Source organism: Cydia strobilella, chromosome Z (assembly GCF_947568885.1).
Source record: "Cydia strobilella chromosome Z, ilCydStro3.1, whole genome shotgun sequence".
Classification (NCBI taxonomy): domain Eukaryota; kingdom Metazoa; phylum Arthropoda; class Insecta; order Lepidoptera; family Tortricidae; genus Cydia; species Cydia strobilella.
The window spans coordinates 50,249,811-50,264,535 of record NC_086068.1 but is presented as its reverse complement, the minus strand read 5'-3'; the positions used below and the strand labels follow the sequence as shown (position 1 = coordinate 50,264,535).

The window sequence follows — 14,725 nt, the reverse complement described above, 5'->3', positions numbered from 1 at the left end:
TGGACAAGCAGAAATTTGACCCATTTTTTTCCTTTGAATGGACACTGCTATGAAATAAAGATAAAAAAAATTAAATGGTGGTGGCTTATCTTTCCTGACACTATAAGAATAGTTCTCAATTTTTTTTTTCAAATTAAAAATCACCCCATTTGTCGAAATCAGATGGAATGGCCCACCTACGTCCTTAAAAACCCTTTGAGAAAATATGCGCAGCGCAGTTTGGTTGATAGTGTTACGTTAGTCACTTGTTTTTAGTTGAAATTGTACCCACTTAAAATGAAACTGCTCATCTTTGCAGGCATACTAACAGTCGTAGCAAATGGTGCACCTATACAGGAGAATATCAATAAGGGCGGTGAGTATTATTGCTAAATAATAACCATCAAAAATTAATTCAAAATTACATATTACATAGTACATGGAGTCACTATCGTTTTTCGAAAATTGTTAGACATTTTTCACTAACGAGGAGGTATATCTAGTGGCGTTCATTTTAGTTAACCAACGCAAAAGATGTTTAGCAATTTTTATCCGACTGCGTCAGGAGGAGGGTAATGTTCTCGACATAAATAACGAGAACTGTTTCTATGCGTTTAATAATCACGAATTTAACAAAATGAGTACATACTTATGTACGTACTTATGCGTTCAGAAATCTGATACAAAAGTGTGAATTCTTGTTGATTTTTTTTTTAAATTAATTTTTACTCTGAATTACTTAGTCATGATCCAAGGCTACATGATGGCGCCTACTACAAGTTATTTATACATCATTGAAGAAATTTGTGCAGCGTAATACTAATTAGTATGGTGGACCTATTTGGCTACTTTGACTGCTACTGAGTATTTGACGCTTAGTGCACCTACGGAATAACGAAATGGGACCTATTAAGGTGCAGTAGGTTCATCCAGTAAAGTTTTTGAAAAATCATAACGCTTTTTACGGTTGCCAAATATTTAAATAGCAATCTTGAGGCCTTTATCTCTAGTAACTATCGTTTCGAAACCTGATTTTTTGACTTAACAAACTTAGGGTTCCGTACCTCAAAAGGAAAAAACTGAACCCTTATAGGATGACTCGTGCGTCTGTCTGTCTGTCCGTCTGTCACAGCCAATTTTCTCCGAAACTACTGGACCAATTAAGTTGAAATTTGGTACACATATGTAAGTTAATGACCCAAAGACGGATATGTAACGTAAACAAATGAATTTTAAAAATGGGGGCCACTTTTGGGGGTATATGAGAAAATCAAAAAATAAAGTTTTTCAAACTATATCGTGTTACATATCCAGTGATCAGAATAGGCAGAGTATAAATACCTAAACTTATTAGAACAAAGTCATGAAGTGGAGACTTTCTTGCATTAACGTTTTTTTGGGACTTCCCGGATTTAAAAAAATCTGGGACTTTCCGGATTAAAATGATAGTAATGTTTGTGGATGTTCAAAGATGATCTCTTTTATTTGATATGTAACATGATATAGTTTGAAAAACTTTATTTTTTAATTTTCTCATTTACCCCCCAAAACTGGCCCCCATGTTAAAATTCATTTGTTTACGTTACATGCCCATCTTTGGGTTACAAACTTACATATGTGTACCAAATTTGAACTCAATTGGTCCAGTAGTTTTGGAGAAAATGGGCTGTGACAGACGGACAGACAGACAGACGCACGAGTGATCCTAAAAACAGTAATATCTACAAGATAATAATAATAGTTTTGAATATGATTTTGATTCTGACGATATATAATTTTGTATTTAGATTTAAGGCATACCTATATTTATAGAAAGTTAAAAAAAATTTTTACGCCTATTCATTGTAATTGACAAAAAATATATTAGGAATGCATTGTTTTTTACCCTATTTATAATAATATTATTTACTTATTACGTTTCCGGGACTTTAGTCAGGCAAAAAAATTGTAGTCGTAAGGAAGTCTCCAATTTTTGTCTATATTCTACTAAGTTTAGGTATTTATACTCTGCCTATTCCGATCACTGTACATATCAAATGAAAGAGCTCATTGTGAGAATGTCAATTTTTTTAAATAATTTTAGGATAATCAGTATAAAGTTATTCAAGAAAACAGGCAAAAATTGACTATTTTCTTGAATAACTTCTGAAAATTTTGAAAAGAATGCACAAAATAGTTCTTTACCTATAAATGATAGGAAAACCTATTAGAAATGTGCAGTCAAGCGTAAGTCGCACTTAATTACTTAGTTTTTGATCCGACTCCTATACAGGTTTTTAAAAGACATTCCACTCACGTTTCATATAAAAAAATATATTGTTAAAAATTGTGTAATGTACGGAACCCTTGGAACGCGAGTCCGATTCGCGCCTGGCCGGTTCTTTTTTGTTAATGTTATTATTTTATTTGGATGTTAAACAATATGTTACTTCTGCTCTATTGCCGTAATATTACTAATAGGTAATGTATGTTTGTTTAAGTGAAATAATTTATTATTAACATAAGTCACCATTATATTTTAAGTTTTTAATATTTGTACGCCAATAGGCAAAACACAGAGCTCTATTTATTATTTTATATATAAGACCTTAACTGTATTACCTGTGTTCCACAAATAAATCTTTACTTTACTTTACAAAAATTAAAATTCAAAAACGTGATATCCCAAATCCCGGGCACGCACAGCCATCTCGATCACGCTTACGCTCAGTGAGAGAGAGAGAAGAACCTTTTCACCTCAGCAGCTCGAACAAGGGTATTTTGCTACTTAAAAACAGTGAGCAAAATGGAACTTTGCTCACTGAGTGAGACAAAATGACATTCGAACGCATGTTGAAATGACATTTGAATATAAAGGTCATTTATATTCAAATGTCATTTCAACATGTGGGGCCTAATACAAGTTCGAAACACTTGATTCTATTCTCTGTCCCTTTCACGTCGTTAGCAAAAAGAAAAAGACAAAAAAAGTTCAAACGACATTCAACGGTATATTGATGGTTTATAATAGATCCCCGAAAAACGTCAGTACGCATCGTTCCAAAACACGCACGAGTATGAATTCTCAATAAATAATTAATGAAAATAAACTTTAAAATTTGATAAAAACACCATATACACCATACTCGCTACGCTCGTGAATCTATTATAGAATCTTTCGCTTACACGGGACTCAGTCAAATCAAACTTGGCTCTTTGTTGTACAAAATTACAAATAACTGAAATAACTATTACCTACAGGGCCTTAAGGGGATAGGGGATCGAAGAATGGAACACCTCAATTCATTTCAAAAAATATGGGCCATCCAACAGAAAGCATGAAATGTAGACCTTTCACCTAAGCTACAATAGGATTTTGAACTTACATACTCTTACATATATCACGATTTAATTTTTTTAGAAGAAACTTAAAGATCACATCAAAATGTCCAATTATTAACTGCGCCGCCTACTATGAGCTCATTGTAAGTATTCAGTGGACCCACAGAAACAAGGTAGGAACGTGATCATTATATACAACGAACACTATTTGAATTGACAGAGGAATTCGGCGAGCAGTTCGAAGGTGACATGGTGCTGCTGCCTTGGCAGCAGCGGGCAGTGTCATCGGCTATCGACGCCCGCAACGGATTGAGAGGCGCCGCCACACGGTGGCCGGATCGCACCGTCGTCTACCATATAGAGGAGGATGATTTTGGTGTGTAAACTCTATCTCATTGACGTATTATATCTAAGGACGAGCCTTATGGGCAATCATGGGCTTTAAGAATGGGGCCAGTACAGCGGTGTGCCACCGCTACAACGCGATTGGTTGATGAGTTCGCATAACGCGCGCGATTGGTCGCAACTAGCGCGCCCCACGCGCGTTAGACAGCACGATCGGCTCGAAATCGTGAGGCACACCGCTGAACTAGCACCTTTCTTAGTGCCCGTAAGGCTCGTCCTCAGATACTTATACGTCAATGCTCTATCTGTATTTTGTAGATGGGATTATTTTCAATTCGTTTTCAAAACTGAAATGAATGATGCAGTATCTATTATGATGATATCGAGCTGATCTAATGTTGGAGACCGATGGTGGCCACCTAACTTTGTGACAAAACAACGCAACATCATTAACTTTGGCTTGTTTAAAATCGGTTTGCACTTACTGAAGTAGATGGCTGTTTAAAGAAAAGTACAGTCAACGATAAAAGCTTGTAATTACACAATCTTTGACATAAGTAAATATATATATATGTATGTGTGTGTGTGTGTGTGTGTGTGTGTGTGTGTGTGTGTGTGTGTGTGTGTGTGTGTGTGTGTGTGTGTGTGTGTTTGTGTGTGTGTGTGTGCGTGCGTGCGTGTGTGTGTGTGTGGTACACAAATCAGATCCAATCGATGTATAAGATTTTCACTACTTAGGATACCTACTATCTATTATAAGTAATGCATTACTTTCATTAATACTCAGATGAAGACCAAGTCAAACTGATCGAAGAAGGCATGGCTGACATAGCAAGCAAGTCTTGCATTAAGTTCCGACCCAGAAAAAAAAACGATGAACACGTAGTTGTTATACAGGTATTACCTACAAACATATTGTTGCGCTTTTCAAAATTGCATAATTGTATAATTTTTATAGGGCACTTTACCCAACTTAAATAATTTTTCATAGGGATCACAGAATGGATGTTTCTCTAACGTAGGCTTTAGCAGCCAGGATGACGAAGGCGATGCCAGCCAAGTTCTAAACCTTTCCAACGGTTGCTTCAGGCACGGAACCGTGGTACATGAGATGCTTCACACGCTAGGCTTTTATCACATGCAGAGTACATACGACAGGGACGAATTTGTCAAAATCGTTTGGGAAAACATCAGGGCAGGTAATAATTGTAACTCCGTCCGAGTAAGTAGATTGAAATTAAATAAGAATAACTGAGGGTCAATATCACGGGCGTTTCGAGCGCCTTATTCCTTTGGATGCATTTTTGATGAAGTGTCTCTAAACAATGATAATTCTTGGGAGTAGTCGGGGATCTCTACCAGACAACCAAAAACATAAGTATATCATTCAAATATTTCATTAGTACTTCATTAATACGTCCAAATTGGGAATCTAGGATTACAAAATCGCTTTGATAAATAAAAGAAGAAAATGTCCTCTCAGAAGCTCGAACAATTGCTCCTATTTTGAGCGTGATAAAAAATAACCGCGATTAGAATAACTATAGGTATTGACTGTTTTAAATCGAGATCGAAGTTATTTAATTGATATCGTTCTTTTGAGTCGCTTGCTACGCTCAAGATTCTAAATTAGTATCTCTTGGTATGCTCGTGATTCTGACAGGATCTCTCGTTTGGGCTCGTTGGGGCTCGACAATAGCACTTGAAGGAAAATTAACAAGAGAGCACTTGATGAACAAATTACTAGATACCTACCCTTAGACATATATATATACAAATAAGACCGTATATGGACACGGTATGGGTGTCTATATGTGGTATTTCCTATAAAAAGGGACCTTATTGTTGATGGCGCTTACGCCATTATAAACGATGCTCCGATATAAATACAATGCCGCGCGACGCTGTGCGGCGTAAGCGCCATCGACAATAAGGTCCCTTTTCCTAGAAAATGCCCCATATGTGGTATGTACAGTCGAGATGTTTGTGAACTCCGTCGTACCAACTACCTTCCATGCGAAACATGGTCGGCCTAAAACTTTCGTGATTTTTCTACCAAACAGCTGTCTATATTTAATTTACCTTTGGCCGGGTAGTGACATAATATTAATGCGTAGTCTCTATTTGTCCAGGTACAGAGCATAATTTTGCAAAATACACGAATGATACGGTAACCGATTTTGGTGTGCCATACGACTTTGATAGTGTAATGCACTATCCCGAGACTGCATTCTCCAAAAATAGAAACAAGACGATTATACCCCTGCAGGTAATGTACCTATATTTAAATAAAATTTCCGTACTTTGTTAGTTTACGTAAGTTGAGGGTCAATCAGTAGCTTCCAAGGGCCCCGTTTGTGGCATACACGGTGACAGTGCTTTTTTCTGAAAAAAGCTTTAACTTTGTACCTCCTACCCAGTCTGTAAATGTATATTTTTTCAAGTGCAATGGACAGTGCCGGATTATGCTAGCGCGGGGCCTGTAGCAAATTTTATCAAGGGGCCCTTAGACTGTTTTATTTAGGTTAGGTACTTATTGAGTTTATGGTATTAAATACAACAAAACTGTTACCTACGAACTTTTCTTGATTTAATTTGGGCAAATTTATAAATAATGCTGTTGATATCCACTTCTCGAAGTAAATCATGTTCAATAATCATTAAACTGAGGTGATTAAGACTTTGTTGGCTCATCGTGTTCCTCAATTCATTTTTAACACGTTTTAATGTTGAGAAAGATCGTTCACCACTGCAGTTGGTGATCATGAGAGACAAATAAATGCGCAAAGCAATTTCAACGTTCGGGAAACAAGATTGTAAAGAATTATTTATCAACAGCTTGTAAACCTGCATTTCCAGAGCCTCATGATTCCTGCTGTCAATAATACTAGCCACATCAGAATTGAGCATTGCAGCGAACTGCACTAATTCGTCGCCCAGTCTATCCTCCAAATCATCTGTGTAAGCACTTACTATGGTTGCAGATTTTTTCAAAATTTCTTCTGGTGGAAGAGATTTTAGCTCTTGGAATATTCCGAAAATACCAGCAATTTTATGATAACATACGTTTACCTAAAAAGCAGTGAGTACGTTATCAATGGTGACAATAAACACCTGAATTTCATACCGTTGTCCAGCTGTTTGATTTTCAACAAAGTCGTCTGGCGTCGAGATGAGCCGCTATAATTGTCGTATTTTGTATTTCGCTTCCTGCGTCTAGAAGTTTCTTGCTGATATATTCAGCCAGTCAACACAATTACCAAACCACTTTTCTCAAGAATAGTTCATATCGAAAGTACTATTATTATCATCCAAACGTAAATATCGATCATTCCTTATAGTTTGGTAGTCAATACAACCCTTTTCAAATCGGTCGGGTTATTACGACTAGCACATAGAAAATATTAGGGAATTCTCCGTTTTGTTTAGCAGTATTGCCAACTTGCGTGTAGTGCGGTGCGAAACATTATTTTTGGTATGACCAGCAGATAGAAAAATAAAATTATAGTTGATCATTTTGATGCAAATATTTTCTTCTTAGTATTTGTGACTAAATCTAATATATAAATAATACTTGTTTATGGTCAGAAAACGTTGGTGCGCGGGGCCCGTAGCATTTGCTACTCTTGCTTCGTGGCTAATCCGGCACTGGCAATGGACAAAGTTCTATAGTAGAAGATTACAACATACTTTCGTAGTACCTGGTACATTCAACATTTATAAATTTTAATTAATAAAATTACTTTAACTTGAATAAGAAAGTAATGGGTCAAAACTTTCGGGAAAACCGGCGTCTTTTCTATGTAAACATTACAAAAGTCATCTCGATATATTTTTCTAAGACTTTCTTGATACAAAGTTAAAGAAGTAATAGTAGTTTATGTGACTGCTACATAATGAAAGGCATTGAAACTCGAGTGTGGGTTTATGAAACGAACGTAGTGAGTTTCATAATAGAATCACACGAGTGTTTTAATGCCTAATTATGTACAGTTACATACATTGCTTTATCTACACACATATTATAAACTTTCTATGATATCAAACATCAAACATTTATTCAGCAAATAGGCCACAGGGGCACTTTTACATGTCAATTTCTACAAGCAATACAAAACCAAAATTTACAAAAAACAATTACAAATATGGAATCAATAAAATATTAGATACTTTGTCAGAGATGTATCCAGTCTAAATGTCGAATTACACAAAAAAAAGAAAACTATCAAAAAATATATTCACTAACCTCATATTACAGCCGACATTGGGGCATAGTTGCTCTCTAGCGGAATTCGCGGATATGAGGTGGCGTCTCCGAAATATCTTTATCACACATTTTACACAAAACTTTTCCTAGTTACTTTAAAAACAACAAAACAAATAATTTTTTACTTACCAACTAATTAAAAGATAAACTGCACGTCAAATGGCGGCAAAGAAAACTTTTTCACGCATGTCACGCATCCGTAGTTTTTTTAAATTCAGAGACAAACTAGAGTGGGGGTCGATTGCCATATCGTTCGATACCAACTAACAAGCGAGAATTGTCAAATTTGTATGCAATTGACAGTTCATTTCGAATAAAACGTCATCTCGACTGATATTAGAATAGAGGTCTAATCAAATTTCTTTGTTTTTCAGAGATGTTCGAAATTTGAATAAAATAATATTATCGAAATCGATTTAGCAATAATAACATTTTCACAGATAAAAAATTTGCTGTAACAAAACAGTTTATCTTAATGTTGGCCATTATTTACGGATTTTGAAGGCATCATAGAGGGTTTATGATATGTGTAGATAAAAGGTTTTAATATGCCAATAAGGATAAAGTACGTATAATTATGTTTTGAAGTCCGTTTATTTTATAATGCCCGCAGGAAAGTCGCATAACCTTAACTCATAAGTATATATAAAACAGTTTTGACCGGAATCTGTTGTATTACTTACCGGTCATCCTGTATAAGTAATTATTGACTTATTTTAGGAGAACGTCAAAATTGGACAACGGGATGGATTGTCTGAAAGTGATATCCTGAAGCTAAATAAAATGTACTGCGACGAAACAAATACGCTAAAAATTACACAGCGTTCCAAGTGAAAAACTTTTAAGAAACAAATACGTGTGTATTAACATCTTGAATGAAGTAGAAATCTGAATGAGTCTTTTGTACTTAAGCATTATTAATATCAAAGTTATTTAACCTTGTAAAAAAACCTTGTAATCATTTAATTAGGGATCATTCATTTTCATACCTATAATGAGTTAGTTACGGTACCTAATGTAAACAATGTAATAAATAATATAAAAAATTTGAGGATTTACCGCAATGACTGTCTAAGGGGATATTTTTTTCACTGTCTTTCATCCAATACGTCTCGTATACCTATTCTTACAAGTTTTTATTTAAATAAGAATTTAACTTGCTGTGTTAGTTGGTTAGTTAGTAGCAAAGAGGATATAATAGGATAGAGCGGTACTGTCATATTCGTAAATAATGTAACTCGTAATTTCACTGCCATCTATTTTTTTATTTGCATTAATTATTTTTATATGATTTTGATCGATGTTCTTTCACTGATATGCGTTAAAATGGTTAAGTAACAAACGAAACCGTCAACGCCCTCTATACGAGAGTAGGCCAAAGGTAGTGGTGCCATCTGATCGAGAATCAAATTTTCGTGATAGGCGTTTTTTTTTTTTTGTCAGAGGTGGAGGTAATCCTCATTGGATACTGCCGGCCCGGTATACGGCAGCATGCTGGAGATTTAGCCGCCTACGGACTAAACCCCTCCACCCTGTAAAGTGTTTTGTTGCCAGAAACTCGGCGCTATCGGTATACGCGTTGTTTCTGGGTGTGTAGTTGTGTGAACCGGGAAAGATTTAAATGTCTAGATGTAAGTGTGATGAATTGTGAAGTGTGTTGTGTGTGTTGAGTGTACCTACGTGTTTATCAGTGTAAGAAGCGGTCCTGTGACCAACTCTATGCATTGCGAAGTAGAATTTAGAAAAGTAAGGGAGAATGAAGGAGAGGAGTATGGTAGGGTATATCAAGGCTTGCAGTATCATCTATTTGGGGATTAGGTACCGTTGAATGTTTTCAGTTTTTTAACTATATACTCAATGAAGTCGTGAAAGCTTTCTGTTGTAGATTCTTTACTGAGGATTTCTTGTATATTGCTGGGTCTATGTGTAAGTTTTGACATGTTATAACGTGATTAATTCGTTTAGCTGCAAACCTTGGACATTCGTTTATTAAGTGTTCCAATAATATTGTCTTCGGTTACCGCGATAGTTACTCATGAAATAAAACTAGTTTTATTACATTTAGTTTTATTTCAAGTGTTCCAATGTTTGTTTGATTTGTTCTTGAGGGTCGCAGGGACAGTGGTCATTATTTACAATATTAAATCTTATTAGGTAAGCCTTGTGAAACCCGTGGTTGCTGAGGTATTGCGTTGTTGCAAAGGTAAGTGGATTTTTGTTGACGTAGTCCATTAGCTGTTCGTGAGTGGGAAATAATGTTTTTGTGTATTTACAATGGTTTGGATTATTGTATAACAGTGCCTTCTCTTCCGCGAGTTTAGTTTTAAGTTTTAGTTTTATATAGCTGATGGGGACATTGGAGTAATCAGGTGTACGGTTCAATTTGGTCGCGGACTTGGCTGCGGCATCGGCTAGCTCATTGCCCAGGATACCGCAGTGAGCTTTGACCCAGAAAAATTGTACTGTGGTGTGTTCTATGTATCTATGGATCAGTTTATGGATGTGGTTTACAAGGTTATTGTAGCTGTTGGGATTTGCCAGTTCGGTTAGCCCCGCTCTGCTGTCGCTAAACACAAGAATTTTGTGGGGGAGTGCCGGTCCCTCTAGTGCAAATCGGAGGCCTTCCTCAGTGGCCAATAGTTCTGCCTGAAAGACAGAGCAGCAGTTATGAAGTTTCAGCTTTTTGACAATCGGATTGTTTGGGGTGTTAGGTTTTATGATGACAAAGGCTGACCCAATCTTGTCATCAGTCTGACTGCCGTCGGTGTAAATATTCCAGATTCGAAATGAGGTTGATGGTTCACTGTGGCTACTAATCGCCTCAACAAGCTCTTCCTGTGTGTTTAGTAATTGATACTCTATTCTTTGCCTATGCACAGGGTGAAGAAGGGCCGCAGGTGTCACGGGCGATTCTATTCGTAGATCATCCGGCAGAAATGATGCGTGATTAGAGTATGCGTGGTAGATTCTGGTTAGTTCTATTTCTGCAACATATCTGACCTTGGCGGGTAGCGGTGTTAAGTTAGCTAAGGTTATGGAAAGAGGCATGCTCAGTGTCCTGAACCCACGTATGCACTTGATTGCAAAGAGCCTCTGTAGGGATAATAGTTTTTTGTTTACATATTTGTACTTGAGTGCCGCTTTCCATACCGAAGCCGCGTAGGTTACAATAGGCTCTACTACGTGCTCATAAATGGTGCGAATGTTTTCTGGATGCACGCCCCATGTTGGTCTGATGAAAGTCTGCAGTTTGTAAAAGAGCTTTTTGACTATCTCCATCGTGTTTAGAGCGTGTGACGTAAACCTAAGCTTCTCATCAATAGTTATCCCTAAATATTTCATGGAGGAAGTAAAAGTCACTTGGTGTGTACCCATAACTATTTTGGCGAGTTTAGTAAACCCTATCATCCGAGTTTTTTCATGGCCGAAGGTAAGCTTGACACTTTCCCCCCAATCCTCAACCATCTGTAGTGCGAGATTGGTCACACGTTCTAGTTCAGGGATCGTTTTGGAGGTGCACACAAGGAGTGTCGTCGGCGTATGCTTGTATATGGCAGCCAGCTGGCCAATGCATTACCAATAGGTCGTCCAGGATTAGGTTCCACAAAACCGGGCCAACGACAGACCCCTGTATGCACCCTCTGGTGGTTGCTTTTTCCACGAGGCAGTCCGCAAATGCAAGTTGTACACCTCTGTCAGTCAGGTAGCTAAGGAGGATTTCATATATAGTTTTGGGGCATCTTAGGTGTTTGAGGCGTTTAAAGATGGCAGGTCACCATGCATTGTCGAACGCAGCCTTGATGTCTAAGGAAACAGCAAGCACCAGTTTCTTGTCCTTTTTAGCTTTATCGACGACATTCGATGCATGATGGATTGCATTGGTGGTAGATGTCTGCAGTCTGAACCCAAATTGTCTCTGAATAACAAAGTTATGTTGATGCATATAGAAAACAAGTCTATTTATAATTAGTTTCTCTAAGAGCTTGCCGAACACCTTTACCAGGCCAATAGGGCGGTAAGCCGGAGTCTTTGTATAATCATCTTTGCCGGGCTTTGGGATGATTTTTGTGGTGGTAACTTTCCAGCAGTCAGGGAAGTACTTCAGACCCAGACACCTATTCATTATAGCAGTAATTGACTCAGGAAACAATTAAGTGACCTCCATATCTCGATTTTCGAGGCACGTTTTTTCCTTAGACTGTATCCATCTATTACGGAGTTATATCTATATTTAGTTAGTAGTTAATATGTAGTTAGGTAAGTATAATTATGTGTGGGTCAAGTCTAGGAAGATAAAATAATACCGCTTCCTGACGTTTGACTCCACTCAAACGACACTTTTCAAAGGCCAATGACAATTTGACAATGCAATATTATGATTACATCGAACTGATCCGATTATCGAACGGATAAGAACGGTGACCATAGAAATCGGTGATGATGATGATAAAACAACTCAATTTCATTATTGTTTTGGGTTTATAAAAATTGCCTCGATGAGGTGACTGCTAAAAGAAAAGTACACTCGGTGATAAAACCTATGGTACCTACTGTCCGCACGCGAATTCCGTGCATGGCTGAGGAATGTTTGGAATGTTTTGCGTCATGACAGAGTAGTGTCATTTTGTACGTAAAGCCTGACCAGGAATATATGATCATTGTCAAGAGGGCGCTGTTATTTTCATGTATAGGGTGACAGTTCAGTATAGTATGAAATTATTAGTTCCAGTGAAATTCCGCAACATGGCGCGTGATCTTTACGGGCAACGCGCACACCCTCCCACTTCCTCGACCTCCGAATGCACGGAATTGGCGCGCTGACAGTACGTACAGTGTTTCACAAGAGCGTGTAATATGTAGAATTTCAGGATGTACCACAGAAAAAAAGTACTGGCTGAATAGAATGTTCTTTTGCCTACAATGTTTCGTACAAAAAAAAATAGACCATAATCATAGTATATACAACATAGACATAGTATATACAAGTAGTTATAGACGCGCCACCGAGCGACCGGGGGTAAGAGAAAGAATATTCATATAAAATTTGGGCAACACAGGATTTTTTCTCTTTTACTCTTATAAATTTCGGTATTTCGCCATCGCCTCCTACCTATGATGCCACCCGGTCAATGATAAGGACAAGGCATGGCACTATTTTCTCTTTCCTCTTATGGAATCTTTCTCTATCAAAGAGTGTCAGGCCCTTGCCGGTCGGTGTTAAAGACAAAGCATGGCACTATTTGTGGTATTTTCTATAAAAAGGACCTAATTGTCGATGGCGCTTACGCCATTATTAACGGTGCTCCGATATAAATACAATGCCGCGCGACGCTGTGCGGCGTAAGCGCCATCGATAATAAGGTCCCTTTTTAAAGAAAATGCCCCTTTTTCTCTTTCCTCTTATAGGAATCGCAATAAGACTATCTTTCTCTATCAAAGAGTGTCAGGCCCTTGCTTTTGACAGTTTCCCGCCTAAAGTTCATTTTAAATAATTTTTAAGAAAAAAAAACCGACTTCAATGGGGGATGCCGCTGAAAGTTTACTTATTGTTGATGGTGTACTCTTAGATTCCAGACAATGAAATGAAATAGACAGCATATTTTGTGTAATTATCCTAATCCATCTTTTGACTAATTTTGCCTGATTGCCTAATTATTATAATATTAATAATGTAGAAAAGGAGGTAAAACCACCCACTTTTCTAGTAGCATTTCGTTTTTGTAAGGGTCGCAGTTCTAACCTAACCTAACCTAACCTAACCTACTTTTCTAATAGCATTTCGTTTCTGTAAGGGTCACAGTTCTAACCTAACCTAACCCACTTTTCTAGTAGCATTTCCGGGTCCGGGTCTGGGTCCGGATCCGAGTCCGGGTCCGTGTCCGACTGTCCGGGTCCAAGTTTGGGTCAGAGTTCGGTCCGGGTCCGAGTTGGGGTCCATGTTCAGACCCGGGTCCGGGTCCGAGTCCGGGTCCAAGTTTAGGTCTGGGTCCATAAGGAAGAGAACAAATCGCCAAACGTGAACTATGTGTCATTGAAGGGTTCCATTCTGATCATTATCTGCAGTTTCCACTTCATCAAATGTCACTTTTTAAAATGTAAATGCTGGATTTTTTTAATGAAAATACAAAAATCACAATACCTTTCACATTTGAGGAGTTCCCTCGATTCCTCGTGGGTCTCATCATCAGAACTCGAGCTTGACAAAAATGTTTCTTGAAAACGTAACTTGCTTAACAAACATAACGAAGAGGACAAGTCGCCTAACGTGAACTATGCGTCATTGAAGAGTTCCGTTCTGATCATCATCAGCAGTTCCACTTCATCAAATGTCACTTTTTAAAATGGAAGTGCTGGATTTGTTTATAAAAATACAAAAATCACTATATATGTATGCCTTTCACATTTGAGGAGTTCCCTCGATTCCTCATGGATCCCATCATCAGAACTCGAGCTTGACAAAAATGTTTCTTGAAAACCTAACTTGCTTAACAAACATAACGAAGAGGACAAATCGCCAAACGTGAACTATGCGTCATTGAAGAGTTCCGTTCTGATCATCATCATCAGTTCTACTTCATCAAATGTCACTTTTTAAAATGTAAATGCTGGATTTTTTTAATGAAAATACAAAAATCACAATACCTTTCACATTTGAGGAGTTCCCTCGATTCCTCGTGGGTCTCATCATCAGAACTCGAGCTTGACAAAAATGTTTCTTGAAAACGTAACTTGCTTAACAAACATAACGAAGAGGACAAGTCGCCTAACGTGAACTATGCGTCATTGAAGAGTTCCGTTCTGATCATCATCAGC

The 14,725-nt window shown here is 37.6% G+C and overlaps 1 protein-coding gene across 1 annotated transcript; it reads left to right on the top strand.

Annotated features, from left to right (window-relative positions):
* The first annotated feature begins 206 nt into the window (after positions 1-206).
* On the top strand, positions 207-8,750 carry LOC134753848 (seminal metalloprotease 1-like). The gene is made up of 6 exons (XM_063689791.1): positions 207-355; positions 3,521-3,676; positions 4,433-4,542; positions 4,637-4,844; positions 5,778-5,914; positions 8,633-8,750. Exons 1-6 carry the CDS (start codon positions 277-279, stop codon positions 8,744-8,746), a joined length of 804 nt encoding a protein of 267 aa, XP_063545861.1. The 5' UTR covers positions 207-276; the 3' UTR covers positions 8,747-8,750.
* Positions 8,751-14,725: the final 5,975 nt, after the last annotated feature.

Coding starts and splice junctions, on each gene's coding strand:
- LOC134753848 (XM_063689791.1), top strand. CDS start 277: ATGAAACTGCTCATCTTTGCAGGCATACTAACAGTCGTAGCAAATGGT. Junction 356..3,520: donor GGAGAATATCAATAAGGGCG/GTGAGTATTATT, acceptor TTGAATTGACAG/AGGAATTCGGCGAGCAGTTC. Junction 4,845..5,777: donor TTGGGAAAACATCAGGGCAG/GTAATAATTGTA, acceptor CTATTTGTCCAG/GTACAGAGCATAATTTTGCA.